General features: G+C 44.0%; 1 protein-coding gene across 4 annotated transcripts in view; it reads left to right on the top strand.

The window, feature by feature from the left end:
- The first annotated feature begins 11,255 nt into the window (after positions 1-11,255).
- Positions 11,256-19,675, top strand: part of SHROOM2 (shroom family member 2) — a 127,052-nt gene continuing 118,632 nt past the window's right edge. For 3 of the 4 annotated variants that reach the window (XR_012040335.1, XM_072849506.1, XM_072849505.1), the window contains exon 1: positions 11,256-12,152. Coding sequence is in view for 3 of the 4 variants with exons in the window: in XM_072849506.1 (XP_072705607.1) it covers positions 11,934-12,152 (219 nt within the window). In the remaining variant the exon portion in view is untranslated. The remainder of the gene's footprint in view (positions 12,153-19,675) is intronic. The other variant, XM_072849507.1, reaches the window with a different exon arrangement.

Here is a 19,675-nt window from a genome sequence, read left to right as displayed (position 1 = left end):
GCTTCTCATGATTATGAAAATAAGAGGATAAAAGCTTGGGACAAAGGCAAAGGAAACAGAAAAGTAATGAAAGAAAGAGAAGAGTTATTTTGCCTTGTTAAGGAACATCATTTAGTATTCAATAAAACTTACATCGTTCTACAGGTCCTAATTCCCTTCCTTCTGAAATTATTGACACAGTTCCCACTGCCGCCAGTGGTACGAAACAGACCCACGAATATGGTATGTCTCTCATTTCTGCACCAAGGCAGGATCTCAGTTAAGCAAATGGTGTAGCTTGGAGAAAACCATTTGCACACATACAAGAAACATTAAAAAAACTCCTTCGCATTGCAAATACCAATCAATCAAGTACAACATTGCACAACACTGAAAATTCCAGTCCTGGTTTTATACATTGGCAGCGATGTGCTCAAGAATGAGAAAAATACTGTGCTCCTTGCAAGGAGAACAGGCAGGTACTCCACACACACAGCTTTTAGAAATACCTACTCACGCTCTCCTCGGACCTGGGACATAATGTTTCAGTCCAGTCCATGTTCACCATTAAGATGAAACACTGGCTTGCCTGCTTCTAAGGGAAAGCAACAGGTTTACAAAAATATGTCAGGCATGCATTTCTGCTGTTAAGGAGTGTGCTATAGCTTATGCTTGAGTGTGCAGTTACAGATACTTTAATCACTGTTTTAATTAAATCTGGGACTACAGCACTGGTTTACAAAGGAGAAGGAAACTTATGGATATAGAGACAGAGGAGAATTTATTTTTACGTTCAATGTACCACTGCCTGAATTTACAGCTCCCAATGAAGATCTTAGCTACCTTACAAATGTAAAAACTGTATTTTGTCAAAGGTTCATGACGTCACAGTCTTTTGCACATTACCTGACAGAGCATTTCCCAAACTGATGAAAGCTGGGTCTGTCTTCAAGCTAAATGGATGCAATAAAACCAGTTATGGACTCCCCAACAGATCCTGCAATATGTTCTTAAAGGACTTAACACACAAATATTCTATATGCTTAGCATTGTTCTTCATTTCATCCACACAGACCTCCTGCAATTAGATTTACTTTGGAAGAAACTATAAGATATGTCCTTCCAATAATTATTAGTACTAATTTTTAAAGCTAATTTTAAACTGGCATTTCACTTAATGCATAACTGAAATGAATGGGGAAATTCACACCCCATTATTTCTATTTCAAGTTTTCTGTAAATTTAGGCAGGGATATTGGAACAATAGAATCACTTTGAATATTCAAAGCGATATTCAAATCATCTGTCATGATTATAACAGCTACACACTCCATTAAAAACAACTGGAAGAAAAACAGAGGTATCGCTTCCCTTCTCTCAGTGATTTGAATATAATTATAGAGTTGTAAATTATTAATTTACATTTAAGGATGGTGAACATTAAAAGGATGAGAATGAATGTCTCTCCTTTGCATAAAAATAATAATGTTTGAGTTATTTTTGTTTTCTTTAAGAATGAAAACACAAATACATGAAATGAGTGTGCATTTGAACAGCTCAGTAATTGTGTGTATTTGACTGATGCAACCATGTTACAAATATTTTACTGACTTCTTATATACCTTCTCCAGGGAATTGTTACCCTACCTGACTTTTGTGAAGAAACATACAAAAATCAGTTATTGAAACTCTGCCTATTATGCATTTAAATTAGTAAATGAGGTCTATATGGATGAAGTACAAAATAACTGAGTAGAAAAATGCATCCATAAACTGGAGAAAACAATTTTTGCTTAGAGACTGGAAGAACAAAATCCCCACTTCTTTATGCCAATGCTGAGAATATTACAGTCTTTGAACCTGCATTAAGACAGATTTTGTGCCCACATTTCTGGACAAATTCCACCATTAATCATTGTTATTGTTACATTAGTTCACAGAACAAAAAGATACCTCCCTTTCAGCGTACATGTAACAGAGAGACCTTGTCCCATACCTACACAGACTACAAGAGACACAGTTTGCGCAGGAACTGACTGATGAAAAAGACTGTGAAAAGAAAGAATATTATCCTCTCCAAACACAGTGATATTGAAAATTGGAGCTTAATGTTCATAAGCGTGCCGAGGGGACCCTGGTCTACAAAGATATTGAATGTCTATCCTGTCCTCAGTATCTTCCAAAGGTATCCTAGGCCCCACTACTTCTGCATTCTCTTTTAGAGGTTACGTTAGTTGGTTCCCTCAGAAGAAATTAGGTGGGATACTCTTACATCCTTGTTACGATTCTTAGACTGTGGGATCTTGTTAGAATTTATCTCCCACCACCCAGAAGTTATATTTTCAAAGCCCATTAGCACTAGAAAATTATCTCATAAAGCCTCTATTCCCAGGCCAATCTACGTAACCAAATCAAAATATGTTACAGCACTAATTTCAAAGCTCTTACAATGCAAGAAGTCTCCATGGCTCTGTTAATTAAATTTCTAAAAATGTCAGTGTACCATGGCCAGTTAGATGGTCTTGTTGAATGCTGTAACCTCATATTGAAGGGAATTCTGACAAAGTATGCAGTCACCACAGAGACCAGCCGATGCTCCCCTTTGAAATCCCATGAGCATCACTGGGTTTCTTCCCTCTCCAGTGGCTGCATGGCCAGCAGTCAGCCCTGCCGCCTGTTGGGACTGGGTGAAGGAAAGTCGCAACCTTCTGCTCCACAAGTTGTTGTCTGGTAGTTTCTGAAATGAGCAGAAAGCCCAAAAGCATGCCTTGGCTGGCTCAAGGAATCAAGAGGAAACTCGGTAATAACAGCAGAAACATTATAGTGCAGGAAGCACTTAAGATTCACTCTTTCGACTTTTCTGTTCTTCAAGACTTCATGACTTCTTCATAACGTCTTCTTCATGATCATGACTTCATTGTCAGAGGTGGACTTCACAGTCCAGGGTGGACAAAGTAATGAGACTGACCCTTCAGCATCCAAAGTAGTTTACTGGGTACACTCTTCAGGCAAGCAATATGGCTACACTATACGCTTATATTATAGCTTGGCTACCTCAGCTGCTTCCATTAGTAAACTTCCTGGGAGCACGACTCCAGGAAATTGGTTGGTCCTAAAACTGCTTCAGAAAATGCAGTGTTCTGAAAGAAATCCTCTGTATACCTTTAATACTACATAATTAGCCTGGAGAAAAGGAGGCTGAGGGGAGACCTTATCGCTCTCTACAACTACCTGAAAGGAGGTTGTGGAGAGGTGGGTGTCAGTCTCTTCTCCCAGGTAACAAGTGATAGGACGAGAGGAAATGGCCTCAAGTTGCACCAGGGGAGGTTTAGACTGGATATTAGGAAATTTTACTTCACTGAAAGGGTTATCAAGCATTGGAACAGGCTGCCCAGGGAAGTGGTTGAGTCCCGATCCCTGGAAGTATTTAAAAGACGTTTGGATGAAGTGCTTAGGGACATGGTATAGTGGTGGTCTTGGTAGTGTTAGGTTTACAGTTGGACTTGATGATCTTAAAGGTCTTTTCCAACCTATACAATTCTGTGATTCTGTGATTCTGTGATTCAGACTTTCAAAAGAAATTAACCTTTGGGGTTGTAATAGGATCGGTGTTATCACAGAAGATGGGCAATAAAACCACTCCCCACCCTGAAGCTGTTTCCTCAGGATGTTACTAACAATGCCCCACTGACATGAGTACACTCTACGCTGTAGACAAAATTCAGGCTAACAAAGCAGTACCTCCCACAGCAGCCTTGTCCTTTCTAAGTCTAACACAAGCCAGGAAAAGCTCATCTGAATGTTGGCACCTCTTCTCATTTGTATGACTCAGTAGGATTCCCTCAAACCTCCCCCCTCAAACTTCCCATCAACTGCTAACTGTTCTGCCTTGGTCTCCTGAGAGAGGAGACTACATCCATACCTTCAGTATAACGGGGCACAGCAGTCTATGGGGAGGTGGCATGCACAGAAGGAACTTCTGCCCCCTATGGACTCCTGGGCATGCCCAAACCAGCCTTATATCAGACATAATATCACCAAATTCATGTAATATCACAGGTCTGGCACTGCTGGACCATAGCCACTTGTGCATACCTGATGCTTTAGGGCAAACTGCTGTAGCACTGCAAAAAAACCCCATTTACTTCATGCTGCACGCATGCTTAGATGGACTCTCACAAGATGCTACATCCTGTGACCTCCACCTGGACACAGTTCATGTTCTGTGTAACCAAGCTGAGAGTAGAAAGGTCATTTGTAATGAAGGATTCGTGTCTATTTATAGAATGCACTGAAAGATTTATTTACACATTGATGATGATAGGCAGAAAAAAAGAAGGTCTGTTTGGGGTTAACTAGCAAATGAAGACAAAGTCCAAGTGAAAAATACCAGATTACAAGGCTTTTGTCTGCTCTCATGCATACTCTGGCCTCTTGCTATTTATCTACCCTTTTAAAAGCCTTCACAGCATTCTCTGCAAAAAGAGCATTTGAAACGCTCCCTTTGGCATTTTCCCTGATCATCCCTGCTGCAGTGATCATCTTCATCAAGTACAGAATTTAGGTAAAACATTCTGTGATATCAGAGTTCAAATGCATTAAAGACTGCTTGTTAGCCTCTGAGGCTATGTCCCTCAAGTAATTAAAATGGGCCAGTGCCTGGTTTTTGGCACCTAAGGGCAAGTGGCACAGCACAGTTTCTATAGAGAATGTTATCACGTAACGTGTGTTATCAAAGAAGATGGTCAATGAAAAACACTCCCTAATGTACCATGATCAGAAATGCAGCAGCAAGAATAAACGTTACAAATGATGCTTCACTGAAATGATGGAACTTCATGAAGCAAAAAAAATATCCCAGGTTAATGAACACATAATTTACATGACCAAATATAGCTATATAGTGTATACATATATATGCATATAGTGCTGAATTCTCTTCTACAACTAAAAAGGGGTGGCTTCATTCATACTGCTTCATAGTAAGTCACTGGCCCACGCTATCCCCCGAACTGTGCCCCAACATTGCCTAGTTAGCCTGCTGACAATGAAGCAGTACGGACTGTCATGTACCAGTGCTTCAACCTGTGTGCCCTCTCTCTGCTTTTTGGTTTCTTCGTAAAGTGGTAGTCTGAGATGTTGTAATACGAATTGACAAAGGGCCCTAACACAGGAACTGGAAAAGGCACAGGTATACAGGTACCAGAGGGACTATGGCCCAAGGCATGACTTAACTTGTGCCTGAATTTGACTGCCAGCTGAAAACCCCATCCCCAGGGAAAATTGGTTACCTATTCACCTCCTCTTGTTAGGTTGTATGTTGTCTTCTGACTCCACATGAGGAGTTGCTATTGCCCTTTTCTTTGACTTTCAATCTTGTTATCATGCAAAATCATGAAAATTATGAACCCCAAAGTGGGCTATGAATTACAGGAGTCTGTGTTGGACTCATCTCCTTTTTCTCTGTCTACAGTTCTAATGGGTCTCAAGATCTGAGCCAAGAATATTATTGTCAGCAAATCATGGGCTTTTTTCTCTTGGTCACTCACAGCCACAATTTGTTCCACAGTGAGTGCTCTCACCCTCAGAAAATTGCTCACAAAGCATATGTGTTGTTGTGAGAATACATAAGAATTGAACAAAGTTTGAATCAAAAACTTCATGCGGATAGAAATACCAGAGTATCATATGAAATGCTATTCTTTCACAAATTTCAGCTTTATATAAAGCCCTAGAGAAAGAACACAGAAGCATTTTTTTTTGGTCCTAAAGAACTGAAGAAGTCAACATATATTTGAGTATCTATCTGAAAGGCTAAAAACTTCTAAGGGTTTCTCCAGCACTAATTATGTGCTGATGAATCCTTATTTGCAATACAGGAGAAACAAGACACACTTGGGAAAGGTTTTTAAAGTGCCTAAATCACACAGGAGACATCCTGATGGAGTGTTTCAATGTGGTATTTTTCATTCTGGGAAAATGGATAATTTGTTGAAATCAAAGTGTTTTGCAGAAGAGCATGATTATGCTGAATCTATCAGAAGAAACACGGCAGGTTTCCAAAGTAAACCCTCCTGGTTTCCAGCTATGCCAGGATGTCTGTCTCTTGGGCTGCGACCCAACCTGTTTCTCCAGGTTCTCAGGACTTTCAGACTCCACAATAAACTGTCAGCAGCTTGCCAAACCTTGAATTACTTGATCAAAAAATCCATCCATTTCTTCTACAGGAACTTCTTATCACTATTTCAGTTGTTTTGGTCTTTGTGATGGTTATTTTCAAAGACACTAGAGTTTCAAACAGGAAGGAGCTGGAAGCCACTGTGGAACTAGAAAGCTACGATTTAATCACTATCACTGAAACGTGGTGGGATGAATCTTTTCATCTTCACTGTAGAGACCACACTATACATACATCTCTATCTATCAACATTTCTTCCACCACTGGTGACTAAAATGATATTTCTTCAGCAACTATGGCAGCTGATTACACAGAAGAAGCTGCATTGGTACAATTCTGAAATAGCTAGGTTATTTTGGCAAATGCCACTGAGGACATGTACAAGTCCACTCTGCCTTTTTGCCCGAGGATGCAACCCCTGTAACTGAGGTGACAGAGCAGAGCCTGTGCCATGGATCAGCTGCTCCCTTTCATAGCCCAGCATCTTAACTTAAATTGTCGATGAACTATACACACCCCAGGGCATCAATTTTTTATTTCAAATGGCTGAGGCACTTTGTCTCTTCACTGAACTGTGATGCTTGGTGGTTACCTCCAGGAAAGGAGTGGTAACAAACAGTGGGAGGTTGTAAAGGCTTAACTCACCTCAGTTCTTTACGATTATGAGTCAGAAACCTCTACTTCTTTCAAATTGCTCAGCTGCTGGGAAAAAAAAAACCCTGCTGGCATTGCAAGGTCCAGCACAATTAATGCTCTCAAGGCTGAGAGTAAAACACCCTATTCTACAGTCATCCTGCAAGTATCTCGCACAAGTTAATGCAAGGTGTCTTAAGGAAAAGATATGTGGTGTATAGCCACAAAGGTGAAACAGGCTGTGCCTTAGCAGCATACTGTGCCTGATACTGTTTAAACACAATCCTGCCATAGAGGACTTTATTCACAGTTTTGGTAATCTCAATGATTAAGTAGGGACCAGGTACGCAATCTGTGCAACAGAGGGAATGAAGGCCGAGTAAATTCTGTAGAACAAAATTTCACTTGAAATTGTTAATTAAGCTTCAAGTACCAAGGTAGGAAGACAGAAGAAGTACTGTGGAAGGAGCCTGGTTTACTGCAGAAAGCTTTTGTTGTTACAGGGCAGGGACTCGCAAGCTGAATTTGTGGGAACCATCCCTTAATAAAGTTTGATAGCTCCTTATGCATGGCGGGAGGAGGCATTTGGGGAACTTTTGTGTATCACTGTAAAGTATCTTTGATAATATTAACAGCACATGTTATTACAGAAGGGAATACTTCTTATACCACATTGGTCATAGCTGCATCATTCTCTGTCCCTAGCGTGAAAGTCTGTTACTTCCTTTGATACATTTATGGCACTCTGATGTCTCTTATCTTGCATATCTACCTTCTATTGCTGACTTTTGTATACTCAGGCAACATTTGACAAGTGAAACAAGATGTATGGGAGAAAACTGAGGGTTTTGCCACTGAGGGTTTTGTTAGACAAATACAGTTAGCATTGGTTTTCTCATTGCACAAAAGAAAAGTAGTATTTTAGAATACATTTACTAAATCCTTGTTCTTTATGACTATCCAAAACCTTATGAAGGCTGGCAGAAGCTGCAGAAATTCAAGTAATAAAATTATCACAGTATTTTAGGAAGAGCATGAGTACATGTCTCCAGCTGGGTTCTGAACAAGCCTCAAATCCCATAGAGAGGGAGGATATAAAAGATGTGAAGAGAAATTTGACCAGTATGACAAAAGAGAATTTCTGTCTTTCTTTGGTTTGTCAGACTTACATGTATGAGGAACTTTACACAGTGGTCTCTTAGTTTTCCATTGGTAACATTAAAGGAGAAAAGGCAAAAAAAGGTGTCATGCAAAATAAAGAAATCTGATTTCTGAACTATCAGCTACAGGTTGAGGATTTGCCTAACGACTGTGTCAGACCATCAGGCTCTAGGCAAACATAAGCTAGAAAATTGTTCTTTACTGAGGTCTCTCTTAATCAGGAGTGTGAAAGCTTTCAGATATTCTTTCTTTAGGCAACTGCTTCCCCTAGAGCTACATGTCCACATCTTCCACTGATGTAATTACAGTAGCAGAGTTCAATGGTTTTCATTTGGCTTCCTTAACATAGGTGCCAGTTCCTGGCTCTACATATTCCAGTTTTAAAATCTGTGCTCAGATTTCTGCATCATTTTCAATACTGGATTTATAAGACCAAATCAAAAAGCCAGAACAGTAATGTAGAACTTCAATTTCTCATGGACAACAAAAAGTTCAAGACGAAGAAGAATGAATGTTTGCCAGTTGAAAAAGAGGGGATACAAGCAGAGAAGACATTTTTGGGAGCACAATTTGCTCTTCTCATTAATGATGTAAACGATTTTATTTCCGTTTCATTTCAATGTGCATACGTAGGTTTACACTAAAGTTCAAATTGTTATTCTGGATCTTTCTTTTATTATCATGCTTACAAACAACAAAATCGTATACTGCAGCTCTTTAAAACTTCCAGCTATAGGTTATTGAGTATACATTGCTGCGTAGACAACCTGATATGTGTTACACAAACATAACTGAACACTTTATCTCAGATTCCAAGAACAACCGGAGACAGGACATGGAGAAAACTATTTGTATTTCCCTTTACCTGTGCTTTTTTAAAATTATCATTACTTGTCTTACAATTAGCACTTCTTTATATGATAGAAAAGAATTAGAGAAGAAATCTGACTGAGGATCTGCAAGTCATTTGAGGCCTTATATAACTTGATGCAAAACTTAGCTTCAGTATAAGGTTTGGATTTAGCAGGATCCTCTCAGTAAAGCCTTTGACACCGCTTCCCACAGATTCTCCCAGAGAAACTGGCTGCTCATGGCTTGGACGGGCGTAGACTTCACTGGGTAAAAAACTGACTGGCTGGGCAGGCCCAGAGAGTTGTGGTGAATGGAGTTAAATCCAGTTGGCGGCCGGTCACAAGTGGTGTTCCCCAGGGCTCAGTACTGGGGCCAGTTCTGTTTAATATCTTTATCAACGATCTGGACGAGGGGATCGAGTGCACCCTCAGTAAGTTTGCAGATGACACCAAATTGGGCAGGAGTGTTGATCTGCTTGAGTGCAGGAAGGCTCTACAGAGGGACCTGGACAGGCTGGATCGATGGTCCAAGGCCACTTGTATGAGATTCAACAAGGCCAAGTGCCAGGTCCTGCACTTGGGTCACAACAACCCCATGCAACGCTACAGGCTTGGGGAAGAGTGGTGGAAAGCTGCCTGGCAGAAAAGGACCTGGGGGTGTTGGTTGACAGCCGGCTGGATATGAGCCAGCAGTGTGCCCAGGTGGCCAAGAAGGCCAATAGCATCCTGGCTTGTATCAGAAATCGTGTGGCCAGCAGGACTGGGGAAGCGATCGTCCCCTGTACTCAGCACTGGTGAGGCCGCACCTCGAATGCAGTGTTCAGTTTTGGGCCCCTCACTACAAGAGAGACATGGAGGTGCTGGAGCGTGTCCAGAGAAGGGCAACGAAGCTGGTGAAGGGTCTGGAGCACAAGTCTTCTGAGGAGCAGCTGAGGGAACTGGGGTTGTTTAGCCTGGAGAAGCAGAGGCTGAGGGGAGACCTTATTGCTCTCTACAACTACCTGAAAGGAGGTTGTAGCCAGGTGGGGGTCGGTCTCTTCTTCCAAGTAACACGTGATAGGACAAGAGGAAACAGCCTCAAGTTGTGCCAGGGGAGGTTTAGATTGGATATTGGGAAAAATTTCTTCACCAAAAGGGTTGTCAAGCATTGGGACAGGCTGCCCAGTGAAGCAGTTGAGTCCCCATCCCTGGAGGTGTTGAAAAGACGTGTAGATGTGGTGCTTAGGGACATGGTTTAGTGGTGGACTTGGCAGTGCTAGGTTAATGGTTGGACTTGATGATCTTAAAGGTTTTTTCCAACCTAAACGATTCTATGATTCTATGTGTAAGTTGGTGCCATTTGGATCCCCCTTCCATGGCTCCTTCTGTCCCTTAATCATGAGGGAACCACAATCATCCTAATCAAATATATTTCTCCTGTTTCTGTATGTGCTCCCATCTGCTACTGGGATTGATGACCTCAGATGCTCGTAATGTTGAAACCAAAGTTTTCTGTCGGTATTAGAGAAACGTAAAGGTATTACAGAAACAAACTGCTGCCTTTAGATCAGGGCAGGAGGGTTTTCTGAGGAATGAGTCAGCTGAAACAGGAGTTAGAGGATCAGACTACATAAACATAAGGGCCACTTTCAGAGGCAAAATATGTGAACTGTCACATATATACAAAACCTTGAAATCCCACTGCATATACCAGGCACCTCCTTGAGACTATGTCACACGTGGAAGTACCCTAAGGTTCACTAGTCTTTCAGAAACTAAAATACAGATTTTCCTGTGTCTTAGATCAAGCAGTACTTCACCTGCTCGGCAGTGAAAAGCAAAGGACGATTGTGTGCTGGTACTCAGGTACTCCAGGCCAAATCCGGTCCTGATTTAAGCCACTGAAAGTTCCTATAAAGTGATGCAATTAAGCTGAGAGAATGATGCCCAGCAAGAAATAAGCCCGGCCCAGCCCGGCCGCGTTTCTGACCCCTGAGGCCTCCGGCCCCGCGATCCCCTGGCGCCGGGGCGGGCGGGAGCAGCCCTCGGGGGGGCCGGGGCCTCGCCTCACCTCAGCCCGGCCCCGCCTCGCCCCCGGCTGCCGCTAGATGGTCTCGGAGGGAGAGCGAGGCGGGCGGGCCAGGCACGGCACACGCGAGGGCCTCTCCCGCCCCACAGGTGGTGGAGACAGTGCGGGGCAGGGGAACGGCCGGGAGCAAGCACCTCCCTCGGCTCTCGCCGCGGCTGCCCCCTGACCTGCCCTCCATGTTGCCTGGCTTCCTCCCGCCCCGTCGCCCCCACCGCTTAACCCTCACCCTCCCGGCCGCCCTCCCCAAGCACCGCGGCGAGGCGGGAAGAGCCGCCCCTCCTCTCTCCTCTCCTCCCCTCCCCGGCCGGCGCGGCGCGGCCCCCCGCCGCCTGGCACCGCGAGGGCGGGGCGTCCCTGGCCGGGGGCAGGCCGCAGCGGCCGGCTGCCCCCTTCCCCCAGCTGCCGTGAGGCCGGAGCGGCGCGGCCACCCTCCACCTGCTCGCCGCTTTTGTTTGGGGACCGGGGGTGAAGGAGAGGCGCGCCCGCCCCTGCGTGTGGCGGGGCGGGGGCAGCACGGGCACGGCTCCGGCCCCGGGGTGGCTCCGGGCTCACGGACCCTCTGGGTGCCGCCTTTGTCTGGCGGCCGGCCCGGGGCTGCTCTCCTCTCCCCTTCCTACTCCTCGCCCGGGGCGATCGCGCTGCGGCGCTGCCCGCTTTTGGGGAGGGGCGAGCGGCTCCCCCGCTGGGGAAGCCCGCGGGGGAAAGCGGGTTTCGCCCTCTTTCCGGGGCGAGAGGGAGAGGCGGGGGCGCTTCGCCCCGCCGCGCTCCTCCCGGCGTCCCGCGTTGCTCGGCGGCGTTTGCCCCGCCGCCAAGTTGCCACAAGTTGGAGCCGCCCCCCTGCCGCCGCCGGGTTCTGGCCTCGGCGTGAGACAATACCGCGGGCTGCGGAGGAGGAGGGGGCGGGCGGGAGCAGCTCTCGCCGCCGATGGGGCCGGGCTGGATGGCGCTGCGGGGCGGGTAGGTGGCTCCGCGGGCTGCCGCCGGCTGGCGTGCACCGGGGAGCGGCCGGCAGAGGCAGGCGAGCCCCGGCCACGACGGACGCCGCTGGCGGCGCGGGGGCTCCATGGAGGACGTGGGGCTGCGGAGCGGGCGGGAGCGGCTGGCCGGCGGCGACCCGCGGCTCGGCGCCGTCCTGGTGGAACCGGCGCCGGTGGTGGTGATGGTGGAGCAGCGGGCAGCGGAGGGCTACAAGCTGGTGGAGGTGCTGCTGACCGGCGGGGCCCCCTGGGGCTTCACCCTGAAGGGCGGACGAGAGCACGGGGAGCCCCTCATCATCACCAAGGTGAGAGGTGCCGGGGGGCGGGGGCGGTGGGTCCCGCCGGCTCCATTTTGGCGTGCCCGCGGCGGTGACAGCCCGGTGGTGGCAGCGGGCCCGGCCGCGCCGCCTGCCCGCAGCCCGGGGTGCACCGCGGGGCTGGGCTGCTGCGGCGGTGCCGCCGGCGCCAGCGCAGGTGCCGCCGGGCCGGCTCCCTGGCGGCGGTGCTCTGAAGGCCCCAAGGCGGCCGTTGGTGCCCGGGGAGTGGTGCCTGTGGGTGCTGGGGCACCCGCCGCCCGGCACCGGGCGCATCCGAGCGCGTCTGGGGCAACAGGTTGTTGGGCGCCGGCAGCCTCGCCGCTCCGACCTGCTGCTTCTGGTCGCTCTTACTCCCCATTAAAAACCTGGCGCAGGCGTTGCGGGCGCTGGTGACTGGCTGGGGGACCCCGCTGCTGCCAGCGCAGCCCGGGACCCTGTGCTGGGCCCTTCCCTCCCTCCGCGCTCCTGGCGCAGAGGAGACTAAAGCCCCCGGCTCCGAGGCTGGGTTTTCTCCGCTGCTGTTGCGCTTGCAAATTCAAAATAATTAGGGTAACCTTTTGTATCTCCCTCCTCCTTTAAACAAAAGGTCTTGCGGATAGTGACCAAATCCATGCTCCCAAGACGGGGCGAGGGGGAGGCTCCTGGGTATATATACACTTTGTGGTTGCCCCCCCCCCTTTTTTTTTCCTCCTCATTGCTTTTTTTGTATGTCCTTGTGCGCTCACAGCTTTAATCTCAGTGTATTGGGCATGAGTTAAAGAAATACATCACATTTTCTAGAAAATATTTTTCATCTGGGTGTGTTTTAACTTAAGAACCCCCATCCCCAGTAATTGTTGGGTTTTGCTGTTCAGACAGCTTTCTTGTTGCACAGTGAAAACACATTAAAATAGATCCATATGTAGTTGGAAAAAAGTCCACATTACTAAAGCACGTTTTGCTCAAGGTCTGTAGGAAAGTTATATATGCTTTGTCTACAGGTCCTGTGGATTCTGCCTGTTCCCATTTTAGAAGTTCACAGAATGTCAGAGGTCAACAAGTCGTGTTTTATCCACAGCAGAAATTCTTCTAATCTTATTTTTCAGTTGTTTTCATTGTGAGTTGTCCAGTTGGTTCCCTTCTCCCACCCTTGAAGCAGCTGCATTATGGGCTTTCTAAGTTAGGACTTCTGAAACCATCTTTTTCTAGCTCTCTTCCCTACTGCTGTTTTTCAAGGAACGACAGTCAGTGGCAGAAGATGTATATGCTGAAAAATGACTGCATGTCTGTTGGCCTCTTACCAGTGCCCTGAATTATAGAATATAAAACCTGGGAGCGTTTGAGGAAAGGAGAAAAAAGCTACTTACTATGTATGTACTAGCTATCAAGTGCCACATCAAATAATTCCACCTCTCTGGTAATGGCTAATAAGTGCTACATCTAAAGACTGATCAGTGATACTTATTCATAATGTTACCTAGGTATTAAGTAACAGGCTTAAGTATTTGTGGCATGAGGATGTGGCTGTGGTATGTGGAGAGATGTGGCTGAGGATGGGAACCTTGTAAACTGGGTCTGTTGCAAAGGAATAATGAAGTAGAACCACAGCATTGATACCTCCTGAAACCATGCTGCTGTGTGGAAGAGAAATCTGGGTCCATCGGTGCTGACCTAGGAAGCAGAGATCACCTAGATCCTTGGGTCTAAATTTTGGAGTGTATTTTCATTTGCCATTGTTGGATGCAAGTGTATAGAACTAGCATTGAAACCAGGGACTGCAGCTTGTGTCCCCCATGTCCCCAGGAGTCCAATCCTTTAGCTGCAAAATCTTCCTCTTGGTTTGGCCCACCCATCTTGGTGTTGGGTTTTGTTTTTTTCTGTACTGCTTCTCGTGGTGGAAAGCTACTGGGAAGAACAATTTAGTACTGGGTGGTTAAAACAGTCCCTCCTTGCAGCAGGAGATGTAAAGTTTGTCTCTTCTCAGCTGAAGAGAGCCCTGAACCCGAGTTACCCCCTTCCTGAGTGCACATGGGGATCTCCAGCCTGCCACAGAAGGGGGGATGCTGCTTCACCTGCGCTTCTCCTTTCCCTGTGGCATGTGCCGTCCCTTCTCAGGTAGGCTGGTGCCTGGGCAGTGGGGGTTCTGAGAAAACCCACTGGACCAAATCCTTCAAGATACCTATACATGTGGAAAAACTCCCGGTTTTGTGGATTCAAACTGTGCTTAAGTGTGAGCTGGCTATGGAGCTCTGCCTCACTCTAGTCCAGGGTAGCTCTGGAGAAGTGAGGATGGATGACACCAAGTGCCACTTCTTAAGGAGAGGAATGTGATAAGGTGTGAATGGAGTCTCAGATAGCAGCTACTTAAGGAGGATTTCTAAAATTCTGCCTGTGTCCTTGCTTACCACCGTCTCAAAAGCAAGATCAGCCTTTGAAGAAAGTTGCTCCTTTATGTAAATGCTGGAAGGTCTGTGGTGTAAATATTTCATGCTTTCCTTAGCATATATGGGACAACTACCGTAACTGTCTGAAAAATAGCACCAGAAAATACTGTAATTTAAAAATTAGTGAGCAAGTGTACGTTGTTCATTTTGCAGCGCTTTCTGTGTAGCACACCTCTTGGGTGTTAGTTTCTCTGGTTGCGTGGCTATTTCACTTGCTGACAGCAAGGGAAACGTTTCGTAGGAGATATCATAGGGGGAGTCTAGGGCGAGAAGAGCTGCAAACACTACTTGGGAATTTATTAGCTGGAAATCTAGTCAATTAAAACAAGAGTGTCCTTAGATCCACCGAACTACCAATAATCAGGGAGGGGAAGGCATGCTAAAGAGGAGAAAATGCGTCCAGTCTCAGCAGGGGGATAAGCGTGTGCTCAGCTGCTGGAATGTCGGGAGGGAAAGCGCTTTGCCCAGGGAGAGGTCAGCCCGCAGTCACGCTGCTGGTGCCCCGTAGCGGGCCCTGCCCTTCTGGGCTGAGCAGGCTTCCCTGCTTCATGGTAGTGTTTCTTTCTCTACTGAAATAAGACTTGGAGGAATAGTCCTGAACCAGGTAGGTAGAATGTCAAGTTCACCTGCCAGGCGCAAGCCTTTTTATTTTCTTTTTTTTTCCCCTTGCCGTTTTTGTTGTTGCTGCAATAGGCACAGAGAAAAACGGTGCATGATACAGCTTGCTCGATCTTTAAACATAGCTGGTCTTCTGAAAGTTGCCCCACCCATCTGCAAGTGGTGTTGCTAATATTTAAGAAAAAAGTCTTTTAGCGTTGTCGTTGTGTTGCTTACTATTATTTTTATAATGTCCCTTTAAAAAAAACACTTTAGATTTTTTCTGATCTTTGCATGTGTGTATGATAACATTCCAAAAAAATTGCCCAAAGGCAGCTTGTTCTTGCCTAATTTGACATCTTGAAAGAAAGGACTTGCTTTTTGTAGCAACATGTGTATTTCAACAGAAGGTGCAATGACAGCCTTGAGGACTTTAATTAGAAGTCTCACAAGCCTCACTTTATTTTTTCCTCTTTTTAAAGAAATTAAGTAAATGCTGAAGAGGAAGATCTTACTGGAAGTAATGAAAATGAAAAGTCAAGATACTCAAGTGTGAATCTTGTGAAAATCTCCCATAGCTGCATTATCTTGATTATTTTTACTTTAAAATGACTGTTATCTGAGATGCGCAACTTCTGGTGTCAGTCACAGTGTTGATTGTGGGTGATGGATAGAAAGTCATTTCACTTCCTGTACTAACAGTATCCTTAGAAACTCTGAAGTTGTTCTGCAGTCAATGTTATCCTTATTACATTAATAAATATGAAAACATCATAGATTATGCATTTCAAGAAAGATTGATGTATCATTTAAATAAATTCCTCTTTAGTATCAGCTTTACAAGGGCCTACAGCCATACCTCCTCAAGCTATGATCTCATTGCAGGCTAATCAAGGCTGGGCTTGGCTGGTATTTCGGCAAGATTTCCAAGTGAAACCTGGACTGTTGCAAGAAGTTGTGTTGTTGACTTAGTAGATGGAGTTCTTGTCTCCTGAATCAGTGCTGAATTTGTGCCCCAGCTGGAGGTGCTGTCTTTCAAGAAGCAGCAGTATCAGACAAACTCCGAACCTTTGTTTATTTCTCTTTATTCCATTACGCATTCCTAATGTGCTGCTGTCTATGGTTAGGTGTGAATTGTTATTTGTTTAACCTAATAATTATTTAAATTGTATAAAGGAGGGCTTTTCTATTAATTGGCTGCAGGACTTCTCCATGTGACTTGTATCTATTATGTCAGTAGTAAATGAAGTGATTACTGTTTTCATTTACATAATTCTTTATCCTTTGGCCTTAAACGTATAACTAAAAGCAATTACTTAGATTGCTATACTGCAACAACATTTGGAGGAAAAAAAAGCTTTAATGGTGCTGTATACGAATGAATCAAAAAAAGACATTTTCAAACATAAATACCAGTTGCCTCCCTCAAGTTAGGTGTTTGAGGTGAGCTGCGTTGCTTGTAGACATTAACAATTCTTCAAATTGGCTGTGAAGCTTGATGTCCAGAAAACCAGCATTTAGTGGTAATCCTGGGACGTTACTGACCACTTCAATGTAAATGCAGTCATTTGTGTAAACAGCTGATTTATAAGTTATTAGGAACCATTGTACTGTGGCTGAGAAGGAGAGTTCTAATCTAGGTCTCCATATCCTGATGAATTTCATTTGCTTCCTTCAGTTTTAGAAAGATAATCCATGAAGGAGTATCCGTTCTGTTTTCTATCCATATTGTCTTGGTCATCAAAAAAACCAAGGAAAATTGCTGAGCTGTATGGACCATATTTTGAACATGTATCTTAACCAGCACTTTTAAATTAATGTATCAAATCACATTCTATATTTCTTTTGAAACCTTTATTCAATTTCTCAACTTATAAGAGGGTTTTATTGTTTGGGAAAGATTGGTCTGAGTTGGATCTTTTCTTTGTGCTGTTAAATTTGATAGTTGAGAAATTTTAGGAAATGTTTGTATATTAGAATGAATGTTTCAGGACTAAAATAGTATCATGTAGCTATTTATCTTTTTCCTTGTCCAATATGTTAAAATTTTTTTTTTCAGTGCTGTAGAAACTGTTTTGAGTGGTGTTTACCTTTGTGTCTGGTTGCTGGATCCCAGGTCTCGATTATTGGAAGAGAGGAGTTGGTTTGCTTTGCAAGAGGGTATTCTTGCTTTTTACTTTGGTAAGCTGATTGATGAAGGGAATGCTCTCAATTTTAGCACTTCAATGGCTTTTGGATGAGCTCTTTATTATGACTGTTAATTTACTGGCAGAATGGAGGCCACCACACTCATAGGTGGTCTAAATGATCTGGCTGTGGAAGTCTGAAGCCCAAGAGAGGGTTTTTTTGGCAAGAGCATTAACAGTTGAAATGCCACCAGTACTGGAAGTTGCATTTTAAAGCTATCTTGGGTATTGCTACAGGTGATCTACAAACTGTGTAGGGAGTTGAAATGAGAGGATGGGTTAAAAGGCTTGTGACTCAAGAAGTTTCAAGTCAGTTGAGTTACATGCTTAGAAGTCAACAGTGTGAGAACGTGATTTAAGAAACTGTGTGTGCTTGCGGTCCTGAAACTGCAGTTTTCCTTTGTGCATTTCACACTACGTTTCAGGACAAAAATCCTCCTGAGAAGGAGTTAGAATGCTGTGTTTAAAGCCAGAGCTAAGAACCTTCCTCACAACAAGCAAACTTTTAACTTCTGGAAATACTGGTTGCTTCTGAATTGCTTGTTTTTCTCTCCTCTGCATCTCCCCCTTCTAGCTACTTAAGCAAAAACTGTCAAATCTATCATGATTTTTTTAGTTTAAAACAAAATACAAACAAAAACATTCATGTCTCTGGTGTCTGGCAGAGGAATTGGTGTGTTTTGTGGAAATAGTTACTGCAATAGGAGTTAGACAGTGGGATTGCCTATTTGAATGTTTGTTAATTTAGTCTATTTAAAGGACAATTTAAACTTCTTTTGTTAGTAGTGTCTGTTGCTACTTTTCAGTATGAATTTTGGATGCTACCATAGGCATTAGCATAAAAATAAAAGACCAGCAAGAGACCTCTAGTTATTGCTTGCTGTTGTCAGAGGATTGCCAGTAATGCCATTTATTACCTAGTTATCCGTCAGGCTTGTGTTTTTGTTTGCTTTTTTTTGTAAGAGGAAAAAACAATGTGGGCTTGTGTGGTGTTTATGCATTTGCTACATATGCTTTACTCAATGGACTGTATATATTTTTTCCTGTATAACATAATTAATTTTGTGTTCTCCTGCTTAATGAATATTTAAAGTATGGGAGTGTGGAAAGAACAAGGTAAATGGGAAATGAAACCTGGTCATGAATAGATTAGAGAAAACAACTGTTTAGTAGTAACCAAGCCAATATTACATCACATACATCAGCTTTTTGTTTTCTTGAGGAAAACCATTTGTGTTTAGTCTTCTTATGTATTTGTAATCTATATAGAGAATACCTAATATGTATATAGATTTAGTTCTGTGGGTCATTTCACTACAGAACTTTGAGATAGGTCCCAGTCATTAAGCAGATTTTTTAACTTGCTATATGTTTAAGTGATACAGTGCATGAAATGTTTCCCAGAGAGGTCAACTAAAAATTCACAGTTATGTTGAGACTTCATCCATTTAATCTATGCAAATTTGCTTTCTATTGTCTGTGTTTTGAGCCTATTTGATATAAGGTCAATTGACTTTTTTTTTTTTTAAATATATATATAAAGAAAAATACTGATGCCTCCCTGTAAAACTTATGAAAGTCTTTCTGGGGTTTTGGTTTTGTGGTTTTGGGGGGATTTTTTTGGCTTATCTTTAAGATAAGAAACAAATTTGGAAGCTTTCTGACTCCACATGGCACCATATTTTCAGTTTCTTAAAGGTTATGCAGCAGGTATGCTGTGTTATTGCCCTCCGCCCAAGAATAGTATTGCCACTCTGGATTTTTAGTAGTTCTAGCTTTTGTTCTTCTCGTAACTTCACCAGTATGGTCAAATCAGAGCAAGACAGAATTTAAGGTTTATAGAATGGGTGACTGAATGCTTTTTGTTTGAATACATTAATTCAGTGATGGGAAATGTCTACAAAGTTTTGAACTGTAACCAGTTTCCAATTCAACTTAATGTACTTGCAGAATGTATTTGTATCCCTTATGTATGTTTTGCCTAGCAGCAGACTTTTGGTGGTGTTCAACCCAGACTTAAGCAAGATGTTTAATAGAAGTAGATATTTTTGGAAAGTCATTTGTAGTGTTTAAATTAGACATAACTTAAGTGCTCCGAATTGCTTTCTGAAGGTACCTACCATTTGCTGTCAGCTGTGTGAGAAGCTGAGGAAAGGCGTGCTTCCTCGATACATACCTAGATTCCTATGTAGGTACCTGTAGTAAAATGAAACATACTCAAGCAAGATTATTGTCTGCATATTTGCAATGTGTGTGGCTATACCCCAAACTGTTGGAAAATTCTTTTTCTCTGATTGTGCTTTGT

Source organism: Ciconia boyciana, chromosome 1 (genome assembly GCF_034638445.1).
Source record: "Ciconia boyciana chromosome 1, ASM3463844v1, whole genome shotgun sequence".
NCBI classification, from domain to species: Eukaryota; Metazoa; Chordata; class Aves; order Ciconiiformes; family Ciconiidae; genus Ciconia; species Ciconia boyciana.
Note: the sequence above shows the minus strand (reverse complement) of the source record. Positions and strands in the feature narration are given on the sequence as shown.